The 24,187-nt window shown below is 38.5% G+C and overlaps 2 protein-coding genes across 5 annotated transcripts; both read left to right on the top strand.

Annotated features, from left to right (window-relative positions):
- The first annotated feature begins 556 nt into the window (after positions 1–556).
- On the top strand, positions 557–5,723 carry LOC149383138 (Trypsin family protein). The gene is made up of 6 exons (XM_089629317.1): positions 557–874; positions 2,042–2,485; positions 2,992–3,135; positions 3,345–3,585; positions 3,769–4,269; positions 4,878–5,723. Exons 2-6 carry the CDS (start codon positions 2,042–2,044, stop codon positions 5,228–5,230), a joined length of 1,683 nt encoding a protein of 560 aa, XP_089485443.1. The 5' UTR covers positions 557–874; the 3' UTR covers positions 5,231–5,723.
- A 13,682-nt stretch (positions 5,724–19,405) lies between these two features.
- Positions 19,406–22,695, top strand: SR45 (arginine/serine-rich 45). 4 transcript variants are annotated; one of them, XM_089629313.1, is made up of 12 exons: positions 19,406–19,665; positions 19,863–19,943; positions 20,110–20,198; positions 20,394–20,440; positions 20,519–20,599; positions 20,695–20,869; positions 21,317–21,527; positions 21,689–21,757; positions 21,847–21,963; positions 22,034–22,106; positions 22,210–22,241; positions 22,347–22,695. In XM_089629313.1, the coding sequence occupies exons 1-12, from the start codon at positions 19,499–19,501 to the stop codon at positions 22,408–22,410; spliced, it is 1,206 nt and encodes a 401-aa protein (XP_089485439.1). In that variant the 5' UTR covers positions 19,406–19,498; the 3' UTR covers positions 22,411–22,695. The 4 variants fall into 4 exon arrangements, with proteins under 4 accessions (XP_089485439.1, XP_089485438.1, XP_089485437.1 ...); XM_089629312.1 differs by having other exon boundaries at positions 22,207–22,241; XM_089629311.1 differs by having other exon boundaries at positions 22,031–22,106.
- Positions 22,696–24,187: the final 1,492 nt, after the last annotated feature.

The raw sequence follows: 24,187 nt of genomic DNA, 5'->3' as shown, positions 1-24,187 counted from the left end.
ACAGATAAGGTCTTGCAGGTACATATGTATATGAGTAAAATTGTTATCTCTAGGCCCCACCAAATATTGGGCATCGGTGTGCCTGATATTGATGCTCATATTTTTTTTCAACAATTAAATAATGAGTTATTATATTTAAATAAAATAATAAAATATTAAAGTGGGCTTATGTTAGATAACTTTCAAAGATGTTATTGAAGTAGTTTTTTTTGTCAAAAATTGCTTCATAGTGACGTGGAGAGATATTTAATTAATATTTATTTTATAAAACAGCGTGATAAAATAGACATCTTAAATATATTTTATAAAATAATGTGATAAAAACTCATAAAATAGACATCTTTTTAGCATTGGAGATGCTTAAATGAGTGTAGTTCAAAATACAAAGAAAAGTCAACAAAACCTCCAAATCCCACGGCTCGAGAGAAGAGAGCTCACTGCCCTCGTCATGAACCCAACCACACCATATTACATTCCAAATAATATTTACCAGTGTATTCTCCAATCTCCACAGATAAAAAAATAAAATAATAAAAAGCATATAAAAATGTAAAATAATTATCACCTGCTACCCTTCTGGGGTTTTGTATATTTTTTAATTAATATTTTTTTCCTTTCCCAATAGTAACAGCCACTATTCTGTCAGCAGCGCAGGAGGAATGTATATGTGTCTGTGTAATCACGCCCACTTTTTGAAACCCAATTTTCTCTTCTTTTTCCCTTTTTTTCTTTCTTTCTTTTAAACTCGTCTTTATGGACTATACTATTATGGGTTTTGTGACTATTCTTTTGTACCGACTCTTCACTCTTCAGAGGTTTCATGGTTTTGGCTCTGAGGTCCAAAAAGCTCAACACGTATAGCCTCTGGTGATCAGTGAGTTTTTCCACTTTTTATTTTATTAATTATTCGGTGATAATGTTAAAGATGAATACTTTCTAGGTTGTGTTTTCACATATGTAAAGCTTTGCTTCTGTGTTCTATTCGAAATGGGTTTATGGCTGTTTTTTTTTTCTTCCAGTTTTCAAATATGAGAATCTAGTTCTTGAATTTTTGGGTGTGTGAAATTGCTCATAAGGATTCAGGATTTTATATAAAGCTCTTACATTTCGGACTCGACAATATTTTTTTTTACAGATTCTTGGGTTATGTTTGTAGGAATATTGATATAATTATTTGATTGGAATTATAAATCATGTGAAGGTTACTTCTTTTTTATTGGAAATTGAAACATAGATAAAGAGACTGGATAATCACAGAACTCTCATCACTTGAGTTCTGTTTTTATTTTATTTAGATATATAACTGATTTTGTTTAGATTGCTTGGGGTAAACGTTTTTTAAAACTTTAGGTTAAGGCTATATTTATTATATATCAGTGGAAACATAATCATGATGTCCATTCTCTCTGTCTGTAAAAGTTGTATATGAAGCCCCAAAATTTTGATGGCTCATCAGATGAATATATCGGGCTATAAAATACAAATTTATTCCAGTTTTAATTTTAGTTTATTTTGAAACCTCCAACTGAGAAACTAGCTCTTGGATACTGGCTGTGAGAAAAACTGCTCAGAAAGACCAGAAATTTAATATAAAGTTCCTACCTTCGATGACTTTCAGACAAGATTGTTTTTTTATTTTTTATTTTTTATTTATTTTTATTTATTTATAGAATTTTGGGTTATGTCTGGAGCAACAACATAACTCTTTGCTTGGAATCACAAATCATGTCAAAAAGTTCAGTCCTTTTTTATCAAGAAAAACTGAAACTTTTTTATTTTTATTTTTATTTTTAAATTCCGATAATTGTTGTGCTCATTCTGGTTGTAAAGGTTGAATATGATGATGCCCCAAAAATAAACTTCTCATTCTGACTTAATATGGAGTTCTTACATTTTATGACTTTCAGACTCAGACAAGATTGTTTGTATAGATATATTGAACAACAACATAACTCTTTGTTTGGAATCACAAATCATGTGAAAAAGTTTAGTCCTTTTTTTTTTTTTTTTTGGAATTCTGATAATTGTCATGGTCATTCAGATGAAATACAAGATGAATCGGGGGAGACAGAGAACCCCATCGGACGAGTCGGGGAGCGGTTCTCCGGCGAGGATGCAGGCTTATGCTTCGGCGGGGCAGCACTGCGAGAGCAGCGGCGCGCCGTACTTCTCGTGGCCGACTTCGAGCCGTCTGAACGACGCTGCGGAGGAGCGGGCAAATTACTTTGCTAACCTCCAAAAGGGCGTGCTGCCCGAGAATCTCGGGCGGCTGCCCAAGGGCCAGCAGGCAAACACGCTCCTCGAGCTCATGACCATCCGCGCCTTCCACAGCAAGATCCTCCGCTGCTACAGCCTCGGGACCGCCATCGGGTTTCGGATCCGCCGTGGAGTCCTCACCGACGTTCCTGCGATCCTCGTCTTCGTTTCCAGGAAGGTCCACAAGCAGTGGCTCACCCCAATCCAGTGCCTCCCCACCGCCTTAGAGGTAGACTTTTTTTATTTTTATTTTTATTTTTAATCCTTCTAAAACTAGGGTTGAAATGAATGGGTTTAATTTAGTAAAATAGCCAAATTGTGCAAGTATAATAATTTTGACCTTATGATTACATTTTTTGAAATCGTTAAAAAAATGTCTATGTAACTTTGGATATTTTGCTAATCAATTAGTTTCAAATGGTTATTTTGTATAATATTTCCTAAAATTTATCATGCTAGTGGCGTTTTGGTTCCTGGACTAGTTTTTGCAGCAAAAATAGTGGTTGAACTACTAATATTGTAGCATTTTAGTCATTTAAACAAGTTGTTTAGGCGTTTTGAATGTCATTTGAAAAAATCAGTTTATTTTTATTTTTAATGAAAAAAAAAACTAAAATGCTACAAACGCAATAGTTCGGGAGTGATATGGTACTCGCATAATAGTTCATGACTATAAACAAGTTTTTTTTTTTTTTTTTGGTGAAAGAGAATTTGAGTTGGGTGTTTTGAGAATAGGGACCGGGAGGCGTGTGGTGCGACGTTGACGTGTTGGAGTTTTCGTATTTCGGAGCCCCCGAGCCGGCCCCGAAGGAACAGCTTTACACTGAGATCGTGGACGACTTGCGCGGAGGCAATCCGAGCATTGGCTCAGGTTCTCAGGTTTTACTGAATTCCCCTCTTTCACGTAACATCCGGAAGGGTAAACTAGTAATTTATTCATTTTACATCGTATACATGTAAGTGACGATGAGAAGAGTTTGAGTTGGTTATTTTTGTTCTCTTTAAGCCCAAGGATCGGTTTACCTCTCGAAAATATTAGTAACTAATTTGGTTGACGATCTGTTGGTTGTTGGTGTGGGGCGTAATAGGTGGCGAGCCAGGAGACTTACGGGACTCTGGGAGCGATAGTGAGAAGCATAACGGGGAATCGACAAGTGGGCTTTCTGACGAACAGACACGTGGCGGTCGATTTGGACTACCCTAACCAGAAGATGTTCCACCCTTTGCCTCCCACGCTCGGCCCCGGAGTCTATCTCGGCGCCGTCGAGAGAGCCACTTCCTTCATCACCGACGAGCTTTGGTACGGCATCTTCGCCGGCATCAACCCCGGTACGTACCACCTTCTTCAAAACCTCACAGACTAAGCCACTTGAAACGTTATGTGGCCTCATTAATCATATAGCATTTTACATAATTGTCCGTAGCATTTTCATACCCCGGTACGTAACACCTTTCATACATACTTCATATAACATGTACATATTTGAAAATAGCATAGTTGTGGGATTGCAGAGACGTTTGTGAGGGCCGACGGGGCGTTCATCCCCTTCAGCGACGATTTCGACATGTCGACGGTGACGACATCAGTGAGGGGAGTCGGAGAGATCGGGGCGGTGAAGGTGATCGACTTGCAGTCTCCGGTGGGAAGCCTGATCGGGAAGAGCGTGATGAAGGTGGGAAGGAGCTCGGGCCTGACAGCTGGCACGGTGTTAGCGTACGCCCTCGAGTACAACGACGAGAAGGGCATTTGCTTCCTCACAGACTTCCTGGTGGTGGGAGAGAACCAACAGACGTTCGATCTCGAGGGAGATAGCGGGAGCCTCATCGTGATGAGAGGCGAGAAGGGAGAGAAGCCGAGGCCGATCGGGATCATTTGGGGCGGGACCGCCAACCGCGGGAGGCTCAAGCTCAAGATCGGACAACCCCCCGAGAATTGGACCAGCGGGGTCGATCTCGCCCGTCTCTTGAATCTCCTTGAGCTCGATATCATCACCACCGAAGAAAGCCTCAAAGGTTTGTTCTTTATGATTTTAGTGTGGATATGGATATTGGCATTTTGGTCCCTCAACTAGTTTTTTTTTTTTTTTTGCAAAGTGATGGTAAAACTAGTGATTAATTTGGTAGCATTTTTGTCCTTTTCGTAACAAATTTATTTTTATTTTTTTCTTATGAAACTTAACACCTAAACAAATTCACAAACTTAAATAACTTGGAATTTTCTTTTGGGAAAAAAAAAAAAAAACTTTGTCATGCATATGGCATTTTGGTCCCTAAACTAATTTTTTTTTAGCAAAATGATCCTAAAACAATTGATAAATTTTGTAGCAGTTTGGTCCTTTTCATTAAAAAAATTATTATTTTTCTTATGAAATTTAACACGTACACAGATTCACAAACTTAAATAACTTGTTATTTTCTTTATTAATTTTTTTTTTTGTTATTTTATAAAAGAAACTAATTAAATTATATTATATCCTAAAAACACTATTAAAAAAAGGTTGAGCTTTATAAAAATAAATTAATATTTTCATGAAAACGTAAAATGTTACGAAGTCAATATTTTGCTAGAAAAAAACCAGCATAATCATTTAGAGACTAATTTCCAATAAAATCCTTATTAGTGGCGGTTCAAGAGCTAATGTCAGCAACGGCGTTCGGGTCGACGGTGGAGGACTCGTCGCCGCCGGCGGTGAGAGGCGAAGAGGACAACAAGAAGCTCGAGCCTCTGGGGATCCAAATCGAGCACATCCCTTTGGAGGCCGCGGAGGTCCCTGATGACGTGGCGAGCGTGGAGCACCAGTTCATCCCGAGCTCCACGAGGCGGTCCCCGCTCCACCAGAAGGACGACCGCACCGCCTCCGAGAACCTCTCGTCGCTCAGAAACAACGGCTGCGACGACGACTTGTGCGTCTCTTTGCAGCTCGGCGGCGACAACGATGCCAAGAGGCGTCGAGCCGAGCAACAGCCCATTTAATGATGAACAAGATTAGAAAGGAAAGAAGAAACTAACCCCTCATTTTGACATGGTTTATCTGTTTTTTTCTTTTTTTGCTGTGGTGTTGTATAAGTGTTAAAGAAACAGAGAGAGAAAAGGTAGGGAGGCTTTGGATTATAACACAAGTAATATTGTTGGTGGTGGTATTTTCTTGTCAAACTTGATAGACCTTAGAAAGGTTGAAACTTTGTGTTGTATTGTTAGATAGATTGTATAGCCTTTTTTTTTTTAATGTTGTGTTTTTTTTTTTTTTGCTTTATATGTCGTTTTTTGCTGTGGTATTGTATAAGTGTTAAAGAAAGAGGGAGGAAAGGGTAGAGAGAGGCTTTGGATTATAACACAAGTAATGTTGTTATTGTTGCTGTTTTGTTGTCAAACTTGATAGACTTTTAGAAAATTTGAAACTTTGTGTTGTATTGTTACGTCCTTTGTTTTCATGCTGCGTGTTACTGTTTCAAGGTAACAAAGTGATATGTCGTCTTCTGTTTTGTATGTCGTTTTTCTTCTTTCCTCTGAAGTAGTCTAGAGAAATTACAAAAATTATCCCACTCTTCTTTCTTCTTCTTCTTTCTTCCTTTTTTTTTCTCACTGTTGTGTTTTATACGTGTAGAGAGAGAGAGAGAGAGAGAGAGAGGCTTGATTATTACACAAGTAATGTTGTTGGTGGTGTTTACTTGTCAAACTTGATAGACCTTAAAAGGTTGAAACTTTGTGTTGTATTGTTAGATTAGATTATACAGTTTTTTTATATGTTTTTTTTACTATATCAAGGCAATAGAGTGATATGTCGTTTTTTGCTTTGTATGTCATTTTTCTTCTTTTCTCTGAAGTAGTCTATAGAAAATAACATTAAATATCCCTCTCTTTATAGTCGTAGCTCATTTCGTTATGTTCTATATACGTTAAGAAGCGTTCTGTTTCGATTGCAGCATTATGAAACATAGTTAGTTTTGGTTTGTTGATTACTAAACTAATTTGTTGATATATAAAGTTTACAAACAAGGCTGCTGGTTATAGACAGGACCGGCCCGAGGCTTAAGCCACTTAGGCATCCCAATTTTTTTGTGGAAAAAGTGCTAAAAAAACCTCAAATTTTAAGGAAAAAGGCCTCAATTTTTGGAAAAATAATCTATTATATCTAATTTCTTTTTAATATATGTTTATAAAGCCCTAATTATTTTACTCTTGCCTAAGACCACATAATAGCTTGGGCCGACCCTGACTATAGGATGTTTACGTATGTTTTAGTAAGCAGTGTTTTAAAATGTATGTTGCATTTCATTGTTTAATTATCAATAAATAACGTTTGAATTTGAGTGAAGTAAATTTTTTAAATTGGGATGTTTAATGTGCACGTACACCAAGGAGTAATATAAGTAAAAAAAAATCATAGATGATGATGATATAAAAAAAACCGTTAAAAAAAGATAGTTATATAAGTAATGACACGTCATGTAAATGATAAGTGCGATTTATTCACACTTATCACTAGCTTTTTAGGAGAATTGACAATTGAAGCTCATTCAGGAGTATTTTGATTATATTTTGTAGTTTTTAGTTTGATTCCAGGTGTTTGAGGCCAAAAGAAGAATACCAAGACTGTAAACGAGTGAAACCGGAACATTTCGGGATGATTTGAAACTTTCGGAGACAATTTGAAGAAAAGAAGAAAATAGAGTGACACGCCATCAACACGTCGCGTTGTAGCTAGTCTTAGCTCTTGGATGCTCAGATCACTCCGAAAATGCACCTTGGGACCTTATTTACATTTTCTTTAGGTTAAACAAACATATACCATATGAAATTAGAAATAAGATTTTAGAGCTAAGTTTTGAGTTTGGAGAAGAAAAAACATTAGAGATGAGCTTGTGACACCTGTTAAGCCGTTTTTTGGACTTACCGTTTGTAGACACGCGGCGTGTTTAGATTAGTCCGTGTCTAGTATCGGATAGGCCCAAATCGCTTTTCAAGAGTCCAAAAGGCTCAAGGAAGTTCGGGACAAGGCCCTAAGCATCCGAAAGCTTCAGAAGATCTTAGAATCGCAAAGTGAGAATGGTGTCTCGCCTCGTTCTTCGTCGGGAGAGCGTTTTTTGTCCTTGATTCCTAAGAAAATGAGGAAAAAAAACGTGAACTAGCGGGACGCGGAGGATTTCCTCTCGGCGCGTGTTCCGACGCTCAACATTAGTTTTGGTGACGTTTGTATGAGTGGAGATGGCTTTGATTCTCTTGATTTTTTTTCGAAATCTGGGAGGGAAACAAAGTGAGAGTGAGAGAGGGAGTGAGCTGGAGAGAGAGACAGAGATTTAGAGAGAAAGATTTAGAGGAGGACTTACCGAGGTGGCTATCAGATCGGGGCGGAGCTCTGGCGACCAGCTGATGGGCTTTTAAGCTCCGACCGATGAGCTCAGCGGCAATGAGGAGCAGAGGATCGGCCGGAGAGATATAGTGAGCTGGAGATAGAGAGAATGGGAGAGAGAGAGGGAATGACAGAAGATTTACCGGCCGGAGAGGTTGTCGGACCGGGCGGAAGGACCGGTGAGCTCAGGCGGCGAAGAGGAGCTCGACAGAGTGAGCGTCCATGAGATAGAAATGGCTAGGAAGGCAAAGTTTTATTTATAACCAGATCCAATAGATCTTTTGGGTCGACTTTGTCGCACCCAATGATTTGATTGGTCAAAATTTATACAAAAGGGGGGAAAAAGACCGCTTAAAACATTTGGACTTTTGGGTGCGACAAAGTCGCACCCAAAAATTAACCTTTATTCTTTGGTGCGACTTTGTCGCACCCAAAGGTTTTAATTAACTTTTGGGTGCGACTTTTCGCACCCAAATTTAAAAAATCAGCGAAATTTTTTAGTTGCTTCAATGTCTTTTGGGTGCGACTTTTCGCACACGAAAGTCTTTTTGGGTGCGACTTTTAGGTGCGAAAAGTCGCACCTAAAAGTCATCCGCACCGAAAAACTTTATTTGTGGTAGTGGAGAGAGTTTAGTTGAGTAAATTATTTTTCCATAATTTAGTTAGAGAGAGAGACTTACCTTGAAGGTGTTGATGCATTGGGTATTTATAGGGATTTTGGTGTTGTGTGGGTGAAGCTAGAGTTATTTTGGTGGGTCCCCTAGAAATTTGCCTCAAGATGGCACGTACATGACTTGGGCGAGCAAGAATTATTTTCTTTTGCTTTTGGTGACGTGGAGTGTTGACTTTGGCGGATAGGGAAAATCATCTAAAGCGGATGACGTGGCAAAAAGGAATTGCGTTGGTTTGTGCATGTGAATCTCCATCAGGTAGAAGCACTCGGTCAAAACAAAGAAAAGGAAAATCATCTTTAGGCCGATGACGTGGAGAGATGAGGTTGGTCTGTGTGAGGAGGAAATGTGGCTTACAGGATGCATGTGCGGCTGACGTACTTTGGGTGTGGGATTTTGTAGAGGGGAGTAGGCTAGTCAAAGATTGGGTTGTTTGCACTTTTGTGATTTTTGCTTTTAGACTTGGAATTTTGTGACTTTTTCCAAAGTTAACATTTCCAAAGATTGGTACGTCACCATTTCAGGAGATTTGTCGGCGTGCCCTAACGTGCCTCTCCGAGATGGACTTGGAGTTGTTCTACAGATTGGTCTGGGCTACTTGGTCCGATCGGAATCGCAGGCTTTTTGAGAGACAAGTCAGAGGTCCGGAGGCATGGGTGATCGAGGTGGCAAGTTGGATAACGAGTTTCAAGGAGCATGCGTAGCAGCTAGAACATGGGTCTTCGCCGACAGAGTTGAGAGCGTGCACATGGGCTCGACCAGGTGATAGGCTGTTGAAATTAAACATGGACGGTACCTGGGATGCTAAGACCAAGAGAGCGGCGCTAGGTGGAATCGTGCGGGACCACCATGGCGGCGTGGTCGGCGTGATGGCCACGCTGGTTGGTGACATTGACTCGGAGCTCACAGCCGAATGTAGAGCTATTTTGGAGGGCCTTCGGTTCGTGCAGTCCTATGGGTGGCATATTGGCGAGGTGAAGTCGGATTGTTTGAGAGCCACGCAGCTAATCAGGAGTCGGAACACTCGCAGCTTGCAGGGCCCAATTCTTAAAGGGATTTATGCGGTCCTGGATTCCCGGTTTATTTCCTGTTTTTGGGTTCCTCGAGTCTGTAATGAGGCTGCTAATTGTATTGCTAAAACTCGTTTAAGCACGATAAGTCTTGATTTGTGGTGCCTGGTCAAGCCTGTGTGGCTTGAAGACTGTATTAGAAAGAACATTAAGTCCTCTTTGTTGGTTTAATGGTATCAGATCCTTTACCCTAAAAAAAAAAAAAAATTAACAACACCCCTTTCCATCTTCATACTCTACAAATCCATTTGTTCATGGTTTACCTTTTCCTTATTTTCTTTCTTTGTTGTTAGTTTTATCTTAACTTTAGTCTTGTTTGGATTGATTTACAACTTTATTTTTGTTATTGATTGAGATTCATTTAAGTTTTGTTGTACTTAGATTATTGCTTATTGTCTGGTGTTGATTATTTTACAATTCAGTTAGAGTTGAAAATAGAACAAGTTACTTGTGTGGTCGATACTCGTGCCTCGTACATGATTTATTATTTGACGACATGTGTGCTTACATATTGTGATAGTTTAAAGCAAATATAAAATCCTCATCGGTAGCTAAAAATAAAATCATATTTAAAAAAAAATATGTTACTGAATTGATTTAAAGAAGAAAAATTACACGGACTAAACCACTTAAATCGTTGGTATTTCAATTTAGCCAACGTTTCATATAAGTTTCAACTGTAACCACAAATGATGACGTGATTTTATTATTCATTTAACACATTACTACATTTACCTTTATTAAAATTGGCTGAACATAAATAGCCAATGTTTTCATCGCAGCCAAATAATGCAGCTTTAATACACGTTAACTTGATTTATTCCATAATATTTTCTTTCCTTTATTGGTTTTCATGAGTTATGTTACATAAAGATATTTCCGATATTTTTTTAACCGTTTTATTTTTGTAAATGTCTAGATTACAAAATTTATCAAACGTTAGTTACATCCTTAAAACCATGTTTGAAATTAGTTACGTTGCTAGATTACCCTTTAAAGAAATCATTACAAAAAATAAATTTCGGTTTAATTAAGATATTAATCAAGTTGTAGATGATAAGAAGGCTTACTCACTAATATGATATAAAACACCAATTTCTTAAGTTTATTATTTATTGATTTCATGAGGCATGTAAACACTTTCAATTATTTTTCAGGGGAAAATATACTTCATCAAGCATAGTCCGTAAAGTGAAATTGGCATTAAAACTCTTTTTTTTTTTGGTCGAAGTTAGAGCTGGCTAAACCTATGGTTTTTTTTTTTCAAGAGGCTTTTCATTAGAAAATAGGTAGAACATGAAGACACCAAACTCTTAATATCAAAGAAAAGTAAAACCTCAAATCGTGAATGATTAAACACTAGAATCAGATGATAGCACACCGTGTGTGAGTTTCCATGTGGCGGAAGACAAACAAAACGCATTCAATTTAGAGCAACAACATGGCTCGTTTAAAAGTCCCTCGAAGGTTGATGGAAGAATCCAATCACCCAAGGACCATCCACCCCAAAAAAGGACACCCGAGTACCTGTACACCAAAATCTCTAAATGAAAAACTTGAAAATGGCTATTCAATCTTCAGAACAAAAACCCACAATTAAAATGTGGGAATTCCAACCCAAATTCAAAATATAGTACCATAAAAAGCCGCCAATAAAAAAAATACTACAAGTCCCTCTTCTAAAAACACATCCAACATCCCCCTCCACAAACCAACCTCACGGAATCAGTGTTCGGTACATAAGGAAGACAACTGACATAGACGATCACTACCGATGAGCTCCATCGAAAATCGACGATCGTAGAAACCATGGTTCTCACAATCCAGGATGGTGCCGGAGCCGTAATACACCGAGCGAGGTGACAACCTTTGGACTTGGACATCACCTTTGAGAGACACCCAACGCACACGACGGAGACAACCTTGGTCCTCCCAACCGATGACACAAGAGCCTAAAGATGTCGTCGGAGGCGACAAGCCGAAATAGTTGGACATCGCATCGGAGATCCAAATTAGGAGATGGCTGTGGTTCTCATCCGACGACTCCGGAGCGAAGACAGAGATCTGAAAAACAAAAAGGAAGAAAGAAATACAGGGAGCATTGAAGGAGTAAACTTGGGCTCTCCCGAGGTCAGAGTCGGGCCGGCGTCCAGAACCCCATAGGGGCGGCGGCTGAAGGAAATTATGGTTTTTTACGTATATACTTGTGTGTGTATGTATGAGAGAGAGAGAGAGAGAGAGAGAGAGAGGTTGCTAATAATTTGGAAAATGTTCATCATCATTCGCTAATTCTCTTTATGAAACTAAATTTATCAAAACTTGACGGTGGAAATTGCATGTTGTAATAATATTTTATAACTAATTACAAAAAATAACGTGTTTAAAATTTGAGTTTTCTAAGTAACTAGGCCACCTATAACATTAGGTTTTGGATTTAGCCTATGTTTGGAGTTTTTTAGGGAAATAGCCTAACGTATTAGGTGGCAAAATATTTTTTACTTTTTTGTCCTTCAATAATTAAAGCAATTTTTTAAAATCAAGTTTTTTTTTTTCCTTTTTTTTGTGCATGTTAAATTCCTATTTTGTAGAAGGTAGTTACCAATCCACGTTCTCTCTCTATCTTCCACGTTCTCTCTCTCTCTCTCTCTCTCTCTCTCCACAAAATCAGATCTGCGTTTTTTTTAACCACGTTCTCTCTCTCTCTCTCTCTCTCTCTCTCTCTCTCTATCTCTCTCTCTCTCTCCACAAAATCAGATCTGGGTTTTTTTTTTAACCTTCAACATGCCAAGATGACGTGGAAGACGCCGAGGTCGCGGGCCAAGGGGCAGTCCAGCCGAAGAAGTTGTCGCCGATGACGCAGATCGGCCGGAGGCGGCGGAGGAGGTCGGCGAAGGCTCGTCGGAGCCGGATCAACGCCCACAGGAGGCGGTGGACGAGAGCGTAGGGGAGGGAGAGCTTAGAGACGGGGTCGCGACGAGCCTCACGATGGTGGTTGGCGGGAGAGACGATCGGAGCTTGGTTAGAGGTGGCCCGACTCTCACTGTTAATTTTTTTTTTTAACAGTGAAGATTTTCGAATGTCAGTTTTTGGAAAAATGTAGAGGTACATATTATTTATTTACAGTTATTTCCATTTATTTCCATTCAAATTACTTAAATGTGGAGAATGAGATAATTTCCATTAATTTACGTGTATTATTTGTGTTGACAGGTTCTTACACAGTAATGTCATTTTTGGTGAAGCCGTTCTAGATTAGCGCGCTGCGTGATTAATGATGTCTTTGATAAAATATTTTGTTGAGATTTGTTAGAGGTTAAAGGCTACGTATAACAATTTTGAAATTGTCTGTTATTTTATATCGTTATTGCCTATTATTTAATATAATTATATTCCTTATTTTCATTTGATTAAGTAAAAGGGCAAATTAGTCTATTAATTATTGACACCTTAGCACGTTGGCTATTTCCCTAAAAGTTATGAAACATAGGCTAAAAACAAAATTTATAGTTTCAAACTGGCTATTTTGCTACACTGCCCTTAAAATTTTTATCACAAGAATAATTATTTCCAGATTGTAAACATTTATTTTTCTTTATGTTTATATATATTTTTCTAAAAATTATTTATTGTTTTAGACTCTGATTAATTTTGTTTATTGTTTATAATTTCATTTATAAGAAAAAAGACTATGTATAATCTGCAAAAAAAAAAAAAAAAAAACACTGCGCTTGAAACAATTTAAAACACCACTATTTTATAAATATTACAATTTTAAAATAATATTCTTTTAATTATCCCACATAGATATCATAAGTATTAAATGATATAAAATGATTCTATTTAAGTCAAGACCAAAGGGAAAGAAAGACCAGAAAATGAGTGCCAATAAAAAGCAACATATAATCATTCAATTGGGAGGGATGAAGAAAATTGGGAAATTTAGACATCAAAATGAGTAAAATCGAGAATGAACTATAATCATTCAAGCCCATAAAATATATAATATAAAAAAATACTAATATCATTACACATTAGCAAATGGCAAATGAAATGCAATTCATTGATTACAAAAAAAAATGCATATTCACGATAATTGCAAAAAAAAAAAAAAAAAAAAAAAAGGTGCGTATTCACGCTAGTTGTAACAATATCGGTAATGACCCTGTTTGACATAGTTTTGTTTTTTTAAAAAGTGCTTTTAGATTCAGTTTTTGAAAAAACTGTTTTTTTCAAAAACTGACAAGGTGTTTGGTAAACTGTTTATAAAGCAGTTGTTGCTGGTAACAAAAACTGATTTAGCGTTTAGTAAAATAAATATATTATAGTAAAAAGACTAAAATAGACATGTTCTTAATAATTAAATAATAATTATTAATACTTATTTATATACATATATATGAATAATATTTTGTACGAGGATATTACAGTAATTTATATACCAAACTTAAAAACATTTTTTCTTAAAGCTAAGAATCCTAACTTTTCCATCTCATGTACAAAATCTAAAATCGCTTTTGAAGTTTTTGGTAAAAACAGTTTTACCTAATTTTTTCTAAAAGCAAAAACAGGGCTTTTTAATCTGAACCAAACGCAGCCAATATCATATACGAGAAAACCAAGGGATTAATATTATCACGTTTTTAATTAATTTATAGAAAACTTTTGTTGATTTCAATTAACCTAACTCAGGTAAATTTAATCGACTGTAAATTCAGTTAAAACCTACGGATTAATTTATTCGATTAAATTCAATTGAAAACTAAATCAGAAATATGTAATTGATCGAAGTTGAATTTTACGTTAGATTGATTAGTACAATTATTTAAGATGAAATACAACATAAACTCATTATTTTTTTTTTAGCCTTATACTCATGAATCCATTGAATACTTGTCATTAAAAAAAAGAATTAATGACACTTTTGCCCCCTGATGTAAGGCGTTCCTGACAATCCACCGCCTAATATATAAAAACGACCACTTTTGGCCTCAATATTATGTGCTATAACATAGGTGGGCCTTCCGTCTAATTGAAGCCCAAAACGTCAGTTAAAGTGGCACGTGTTAGGCACATGTTCAGGATATTACCAAATGTCCTTATAACATTTTGAATCCATCTCCCCCAAATCGAAGCAGGTAGGGTTTCATTCTTCATTTTCAGACTCGAGCTGGAGGTCTCTGTGGCGTGGCGTGAGCGACGAATCGAGTCCAAGGTCTGGTCGCGATGGAGAGTAGTCACAGCAGCGCGTCAACTCGCAAGAAAGACCGCGTGATTGTTGACCAGGTGGTGGTGCCGCGGCCAACTTGTCCGTGTGGTTTGAGTGCCGTCGAGAGGTTATCACGGACTGGGCATAACCCTTCAAGGCGATTTCTCGGATGTCCTCTGTACAAGGTAAGTTTCTCGTCTCTATGTATTAGACAATGCGACATGGCATTTATTTGGCGCTGAGACCATGATGTATTATCTTGTCGATAAAAAAAGGACCAGTGTATTATTACCATTCAAGCGAAAATAAATCAAAACCAAATTTTGTTTCTCGTCTTATGCTCAATAAATCTGTTTTGATTGTGATCTTAGAATTTACTCCGCATTTTATTCGATTTCTCAATGTCTACTGGTATCAATATGTTTGCATTTTATTCAATTTCTCAATATGTCTGCATTTTTTTTCTTAGTACCTGCCACTGTCTATAATATTCATAGAATCGAAAGAAATTACATATTTGAGATTGTACAATGTATTTCGAAAGTAATATTTGAGATTGTTACTTGTATTCAACAGAATAGAAACTCCCAAGGTTGCGGCTTCTTTGAATGGTTGGACCCCCCTACGTCACAGTCGTCGCAAGTTCAAGACGGCATTGATGTACATGTACAAGGTTTGGCAAATGACGTGAAGATCACCGATATTACCGATAACATGATGATGTTGATAGCTAGTGAATCTTTGAAAATAAAGATACTGCTTTGTGTGATTGTCGTTCTTTTATGTATGATTTTGATCAAGTAAAATCAAGTGGAATTGACAATGAAGTTGTAATGATTTTGTGACAATGAAAATGGCGTGTTCTTGTATTTGATGACATTACTTATAGTACAACAAGTGATTATTGACTGAAAGAAATTGAGAATGAATTTAAACACAATCACAAACTTAAACAATATAACTTTTATAATTCAAAACATTGTTTGCTTACATAGCTTTCCAAAACAATATAGTATACTTAAGCTATCGAGTAAGCTCAAAATATAGTTTTCTTACACAGCTTTCCAAAACAATATATTATACTTAAGCTATCGAGTAAGCTCAAAATATAGTTTGCTTACACAGCTTTCCAAAATGATAGAGTTAACCTATACAATATCAAAGTTTTATAATATCATGGAAAAAGTCTTCGACGCTCCATTGGCACTGTGTTGGTGTTGCGGCGAGTCCTAAGCCGAGGGCTTCTCTGAAAATGTAAAAACAATAGTTTGTGAAATGTAATATGGTCATGGACAACGCAATCCGAAAATACATACCCTAAATCCAGTAGTTGGTTGTGACGGTGCTGCTGCAGTGGAAGCTTGGGTTGGTTGTGACGGTGCTGCTGCAGTGGAAGCTTGGGGTTGGTTGTGACGGTGGAGTTGCTTGATTACTTGTTGAGTTAGTCTTCGCTTGTCGTTGTTAATAATTCCATAAGTCAATGTGTATTGTTACATATAGTATATCAGAATTTTGACCGTGTTTACCTGTTCTTGTTGCTCGCGTCTGAAACACGTACGAGTGTTATGACCGTCTTTACCACATCGGGAACATGTTGTGGTCACATATCTCCTTGTCATCCGTGTGCCTTGGCGAGGAATAACCTCATCGTGCTCAAGCCTCCTCAATTTTTTTGGCCTACCAGGCTTTGCCCTATCTGGTGGCATCTCCATAGGTGTAAATCCAATCTTCGGCCGCTGATCTGTCGGATTAATTGGGTTTATCTTGTGTTTGTACGTGTTCTGGTAAGTTTCCTTTTTGTACCAATGCGAGACGTAGTTCATTGGATCTTCATGCCTTTGCCAAATACAGCTAATGGCATGCGAGCATGGTATACCTACAACATAGTTTACATGTTACACGATAATAATTGAAAGGATTGTGTATACCTACAACGTAGATTCATACCTGACAAATCTTGAACCCGATTCATGAAATCTGATGCAGACCATGACTCACTGTCCTTGAATTGCTGCATGTAAGTACGTGCCAACCAAGCCGAGGAGGCAAACCTATTCTTGTTAACTCTAGGGCAAGTATGTTCAGGCCTGTAAATTTTAACAATGAACACACCTGTTTTCCCCAATAGAGATGCGAATATCGTCCAGTTACAGCTCTTCTGTTTACACTCCGCACGAATACGATTAGGGTCGTTCTTCTTAAAGTATACATCTTTACCGGCCTGTATCGCGTACTGTCTGACTGCATCCTTGAACATTTTTCCAGTTTGGAATACCATTCCGAGTTTGAAGCTTGGGCTCTTTAAATCTGATTCATTAAACTCCTGGAAGTTTGGGAGTTTTTTCTTGGATTTCCTAACATCTCTGAACTGAACGCGTGTCGAACTCTCGGCCTCAGTTTCTGCTTCATCTTCAGACGATGAATAGTCATCAAAACCAATTTGTGCATCAATGTCAAAGTCACTATCCTCAGAATCATCTTCTTCTGCATTACTGTATACACCATCGCCATCTACATCGATGTTGTCTTCGCTTAACTCAAACCCCGGCTCAGCCTCTTCATTGTGTTCAGCATGCTCAGCCTCTTCACTGTGTTCAGCCTGCTCACCATCTTCATTTTCTTCATCATGCTCAACCTCTCCATTGTCTTCACCATGCTCAGCCTCGTCAACAACGTCCTCCGCGTCCTCGGCCTCGTCAACAACGTCATCAGCCTCGTCAGCAACGTCATCAGCCTCTTCATTGAGTTCATCTTGTTCTTGCTGGATCAGCTCTTCTGGTTGGGGTGCACTCATGTCAATGTCAATCTCGACATGATCACTCTCCTCTGGTTGGGGTGCAACGGCAATCTCAACGTCTTCACCATCTTCTGGTTGGGGTGCAATGTCAATGCCCAACGGCCTGGTTGGCTGATAATTATCAGGGTGATCACAGTATATGTCCACATCCCACTGTGTTGATAGCCACTCTGATAACGCTGCCAGTAATATGACGTCAGTGAAAATACACTGAACTCTATCACATGTAGTAGACTTCACATAGAAGACTGGATTGACAGTGTATCCCAACGACTCCCTCGTCACAGACTCCAGTTCCACAATGGACATTCTGTCCATATCAGCGTGGTCCCAGTGATCAATGACACCTCCTTCGTATCTCCAACCATCAGGTAAAAACTCCATTCTACCCCCATGGTGAAAGTTGATTGTAAACTTATTTAATAACTCCTCTGCAATAAAAAAAAAAGAAACCCGAAAGCAAACAAAAGCAAAGCCATTAAATATTGCCCACCAACATCAATAACAACACGAAGGACCCACATCACGGGACACAAAAACAAAAGAATACTCAAAACAAAAAGAATCCATTAAAGAATCCATTTGTGGTCCTAACGTGACAACAAAAATAAAGACACAAACATGTGGTCCCCAAAAATTTCCACTCGATATAAATCGAGGACAAACCTTGAGATGGGGTATTTGTTGCAAATTTATTCGCAGGCGATTTTTTCGTCGCTCCAGATTTCTTCGCGGGCGATTTTTTCGTCGCTCCAGGTTTCTTCGCCGGTGATTTTTTAGCACGAGTCGCTTCACCTGTCTTCGTCGCTTCAGATTTCTTCGCACGAGAGGATGATGCAGATCGAGATCCACCACATTTACTCGACGGAGATGGCCTACCCGGTGATTTTTCCTTCGCCATTAGTTTAGGGTTTGAATCTAATTCTAAATGCAAGATTTGGGCATTAGGGTTTAAGAGTTTTTCCTAGTTGGGTTTTTTTAAACAATTCGATTTGGGTTTTTTTTTTTTTTTTTTTTTTTTTTAACAATATACAATTCAATTCATGTGGGGAAATACCCACAATACCCTTACACGGACGAGGCACGTGCTCATTTAACTGACGTTAAGGCTTAAATTTTGACGGAAGGACTGCCATCAAACCCAATTCAAGATTAAGGCCAAAAGTGGTCGTTTTTATATATTAGGCGGTGGATTGTCAGGAACGCCATACATCAGGGGGCAAAAGTGTCATTAATTCTTAAAAAAAATACTATATTTAATCCTAGATCCTTTTTTATATAAAATTTGATGTATACACACACATGACATACAATTTGGCAAGTCATTGCCTTCGCTTCCCGTACATTCGGCCGAAAGCTAAGAGTTTGGATCTTGTTTTATATGACAGTGGTGTATGGACACAAATCGACGATAGAGTAATCGACGGAGGAAGATTTTCAAAGTATCGTATTTTTAAGATTAGTTTTTGTTGTGTCTTTAGTTTTTTGTTATAGTTGTTTTTGTTTAGAACAGGATTTTTTTTTTATGATTTTTTATTTCGATTTGGATTGGAGACAGAATAGTCGTCGTCCACCTTCTCGCTTGGAGAATTCTGTTAGACTCCCGTCTAAACAGCCTGAAGAATTTTCTTCATTATGGTTGCATGACCAAGGTTGGTTGGATCTTTCTAACGTCCACTATGGATTTGTTGAAAGAGCATGAATTACACTCGAAAATTAGTGCACCTCTTGATCTTCCTATTTACGGAAGTGTGCACGATCTGATCTATTATCTGTACTTAATGTAAGATCTTATTAGATCTCGATCATTGTTGAGCCTTGTTTCAAGTAGTTCGGCGGGTATTTTGCCCAATTACTAATGGAATATTTGAAGCTGTTTCTCAAAAAAGAGGGGCAAACGCATTCAAATCTCTTAATGATCAATAAAGTATGATCAACAAAGTTATGTCGTTTATCGAATATCTGTCGTTTACTAAATATACTGTTGTTTTAAATACGCAGCGTCGTTTTTCAACTGTAGTTTGGTTGAGAGTCGAGATAGTCCCTTTATTGATTCTCATTATTTTATTTACTGTGATTTTTGAGTTGAGAGAGGTTGGTTTGTGTTTCTGGTTGGCTTTTATCTTGTCTAGGGTTTCAGTTCAGCCATGGCTAAGCCAAGCCGTGGACGTCGCTCGCCGTCGGGCTCAGCCTCGTCCTCGCGCTCTCGCTCCTCCTCTCGCTCCCGATCTCGCTCCAGATCCTTCTCTTCCTCTTCCTCTCCCTCTCGCTCCGATAGCTCTCGCAGCCGATCCCCTCCTCCGTCTCGCAAAAGGTTCAACTCTCTCTCTCTCTCTCTCTCTCTCTCTCTCTGTCTAGGGTTTCGGACATGCCAGTTCTGTAGCCTCGTTTGGTGTATAATTGCTAGGGTTTCTCTATTGTTTTCGTAACCATGGCTCTTTCGCTGAGAAATGTTGAGTTTGAGAAATGACCGTCTTTTTTAAATTTGCTTTGTGTTTGTTTGATTTACAGCCCTGGCGGCGAAGAAGCAAGGCGAGGCCGTTCACCGCCGCCGCCGCCTCCGCAATCGAAGAAAGCTTCTCCTCCCCCGAGGTAGGATTGTTTGCTCTCAAGCTTTAATCTTCTAGAAGCTACACACTTTTTTCTTGTTTATGCAAATTTAGTGGAATTTATTTATATTAGCTCCGGTGTATTTTCTTAGTTCAATGTTTTGTTTTTCCTTCGATGTTCTTTCTGACACGGGCTATTGAATTTACAGGAAGGGATCGCCTGTTAACGAGTCGCTTGTCCTTCACATTGATGCTCTCACCAGGAATGTTCACGAAGGCCATCTCAAAGAAATTTTCGGTATGTAGTCAGTTTATGCTTGGTGACTTAGAACTGGTGGCTGTTTAAGCTCCGAGTCTTTCCGTTTTATAGCCATATACGATGTAGTGAAATTGGATTGCTGAATATATATATAGTGACTGTGGGAAGGAATTTTATTGTCATTCTTTTGTGTTATTGTTAGTTATTCTGACCACATTTTCTGCTACTTTGAAGGCAATTTTGGTGAAATCGTGAACGTTGAGCTTGCAATGGATCGATCTGTAAGTCTATCATTCCCTGATTAGGTTTGGTTTATCATATCCACGTGCTATTTCTTGAATATCATCTGTGCAATGCAGGTCAATCTTCCCAAGGGGTATGGGTACGTCGAGTTCAAGACAAGAGCAGATGCAGAAAAAGCACTTGCGTACATGGACGGTGTAAGTTTTTTTCCACAGATCACGATCTGTAATTTGTAGTGATGGCTACGATCTCGATGGTAATAGTGGCTTCACGTTAAACTTTATTTTTTCAGGCTCAAATAGATGGGAATGTAGTGAGAGCCAGGTTCACATTGCCTCAACGACAGAAGGCCTCTCCACCGCCGCCGCCACCTCTGAAGGCACCCGCGGTTGCTCCAAAGAAAGACACACCGAAGGCTGATAACGCCAGTGCTGAGAAGGAGGGACCGTCAAAGCGACCAAGGGAACGTACGTATTACAAATGATATATATATATATATATATATATATATGTATAAGATTTGTCAGTTTAGCGATTAGACCCTCGGTTTATTTCCAAGGGGTATTAGGTTCTAGCTCTCTTTAGATAACCCACCAAACACTTTCTAGTGTTTCTATTCCCCAAAATGTTGTGGGGTCAGTTGGAACCCAGACCTAGGGACTAAACCCTGGTTTCAAAAAATATTACACAATATATGTTTAGTATCTTCTAAGACACCCGATAATATATACGGTCTAGTGCTAAGGATGAATGCTGTGACGTGTGGATAGCGACTTGTGGGATTAGTTGGTCAAGACCGGATACCCACGGTTAATAAAAGAAACAATGTGTGTATACATGTATAGATATTATGGCATGCAAGTAGAGCCTTTATTTGGTCGATGCTAACAAGGAATATCGAATTTTCGTATCAGCTTCGCCTCCGCGACGGAAGCCTGCGAGGAGATCTCCTATTGGGCGCAGAGGCGGTTCACCGAGACGACCGCTGGACTCGCCTCCACGGCGTCGCGTAGAGTCGCCTCCTCCCCGTCGCCGCGGTGACACGCCTCCTCGGAGGAGGGCTGCATCTCCCGCCCGAGGCCGCTCCCCTTCTCCTCCGCCGAGGCGAAGGTCCCCTCCTCCTAGGTAACTCTACCAGCCCGCATAACTACATTTTTTTTATAACATAAAAACTTTCAGTTTTGTTGGAGTACCCAAGATTTCACATATTAAAGTGAACTAGACAGTTTTGTTGGGGTAAATTGCTAGATTGCTCGTATTAAGTCTTGATTTTGTGTTTTACGTAGGGGTTCGCCTCCAAGAAGGATTCGTGGCAGTCCTGTTAGAAGACGCTCTCCTCCCCCTCCAAGACGCCGGTAATTATTTCAATACTTCATTACCGAGCTGGTTAAGGCTGCATAATCTTTTATTTATTTTATTTTCTTTTCTTTTTATTCGTGCTCAGTTCACCTCCAAGACGGCCTCGTAGTCCTCCTCCTAGGAGGTCTCCACTTCGCAGGCGTAGCCGCTCTCCGATTCGGAGGCCTGGTCGATCACGTTCGAGATCGATTTCACCTAGAAGGTACTAATTGATCTCTCAATTTAAGTGATAGATTGGACCAGCCTGTTTATCTTACTGTATCTCTTAGCAGAGGCCGAGGACCGCCACCTGGGAGGCGTGGGAGGTCCACATCATCATCCTCTGGATCGCCTAGTCCTAGAAAGGTTTGCCTTTTTTTTTTCTTTCCTTTTTTTTTTAGATTCTACGAGAGAATTTAACTGGCTCGGTTCCCGTCAATAATGTCACAAATGTCATTTATTTTAGCAGGTTACCCGGAGGGTGTCTCGCAGCCCAAGAAGGTAATGTCTCTCTAATTGTCGTCTCGTTCTCTGTTTATATATATTTAATTCGATACCGAGTTTATTTTTGTATTTATTTCCTGATAATGTGTGGTTAATTTTTAGGCCATTGAGAGGAAGAAGTAGCAGCAACAGCTCTAGTAGTAGTTCGCCGCCGAGGAAGCCATAGTAAGCAAATTAACTCACCGAAGATCGGGCTACTGTGACGTGTCGTTCTCTTTTGTTGATTAGCTGTGAACGATGTAACGTTGAACTTGCTTTTGAGAAACCACACATTTGGAGTTTGATAATCTCGTCTAGTTTGCGCAAGAGTTTTTTTTATTTATTTATTTATTTTGGTTCCTAGTGGACTTACTACTTGATCTACACTTGTGTTCAGTCAGGATTGTTTGTCCTGTTGTAGCTATCAACACCTGTGCTAGCATTTTAATGAATTCAATTACTTTGCGAGGAAGAGTTTTATTTAATAGTTTAAAAAACCCTTTATCAAAATAGCTTTATTGTCGTTCTCATACGGTTCAAGATAAAATAAATAGTAAACATCTGAGAAATTGCACAAATATTTCATTTGAATATGTTTAAGTTGTAGAATTTTTACATTTTCAAACCACCTACAAATATCTAAAGAAAAATTATGGTCAAAGATTTCGCGTTTATTCTAAATAAAACAGTAAATAGAGAAAAGAAAAAAAATCCTAAATAAAACTATAAATATTAAATAATAAAATAAGTCGAACATTAAGAAAATGAGTTACTTATAAATTAAAAACTAAGAACAAACTTCATAATTGATTAAAACTATAATCAAATTATTCAAATGTGATATAACACAATTCATATTTAAGTGGGGAATTACATAAACAACGAAGTTTGGTTGCTAGTTTTTGAAACAGGTTTTTAAAACCTTAAGAAAATGACGGATTTTACTTTTTTAGGAGCAAAATGCCTTTATTGCTCAGTATACAAACTACATCTATGAGATGCAAAAACACGCCGAACTCCGCGACGCCACGTTGGAGCTCGAACGCCCGTGAGAGTCATCGTCGTGGCATCGACTTTCATCTCCGTCCACGCCGATCGATTCCAACGCCACGGCGAATTTGACATGTGATATCAGTATATTGTATACAAATCAGATCTATGAGATGTGAAAGCGTGCCAAACTCCGCGCCGCCAAGCGGAGCTCGAACGCCCATGGGAGGCCATCTCCCCCGTCGTCGTGGTTCCGACGCTAACAGTGTATAATAATCACATTACCAATATATTGTATAAATATCTCCACTGTCGTCGTAACTCAGACGCTACGATATACAATAATCAGTATATTATATACAATATTTCCACTGTCGTCGTTACTTCGACGCTAACAGTATTCAATAATCATATTATTAGTATAATGTATATAGCATCACATAATGAGCATACTGTATACAATAACCAGTATGTGATTAAATAAAATATATATGATAGAGATTTATATATATATATATATATATGGGTTTTTGGCTGGATACGATTTAATCCCTAATGTTTTTTTTTTCGCTGGGTAAAATTCTTAATCTCTGTTATTAGACTCATCGTTAGTCCCTAATACGAATCAATGGCTGAGATATAATGGTGATATATTACTAATGTTAATTCACTTAAACATACAATAAAACGGTATTAAAAAAATAAAATGCAATAAATGACATAAATATATTATAGAAATTAGAAACTCAAATTTAAAAAACCCTAATCAACGAGAGCTCGAAAATCCCTTAAAGCCCAAGAATTCCCAAATCGAAGAACCAAAAAGTTCTTGTTCCTTGGTCGTCGAAGATGGAAGACGATCAGCAAGTTAATGGAGACGTAATTGATTTTGAACTCCTAGAGAAGAAGTTCGTTGACGACAAAGAGTATGAAGAGGATTCGCACTCCAAGCATAGCAATGGTGGTTGTCTGTG

The sequence above is a fragment of the Urtica dioica genome, chromosome 10, assembly GCF_054948205.1.
Source record: "Urtica dioica subsp. dioica isolate 48M chromosome 10, U.dioica_male_clone48M_v1_H2, whole genome shotgun sequence".
NCBI lineage: Eukaryota > Viridiplantae > Streptophyta > Magnoliopsida > Rosales > Urticaceae > Urtica > Urtica dioica.
The sequence above is the reverse complement of the archived record's forward strand: the minus strand, read 5'-3'. Positions and strand labels throughout refer to the sequence as shown.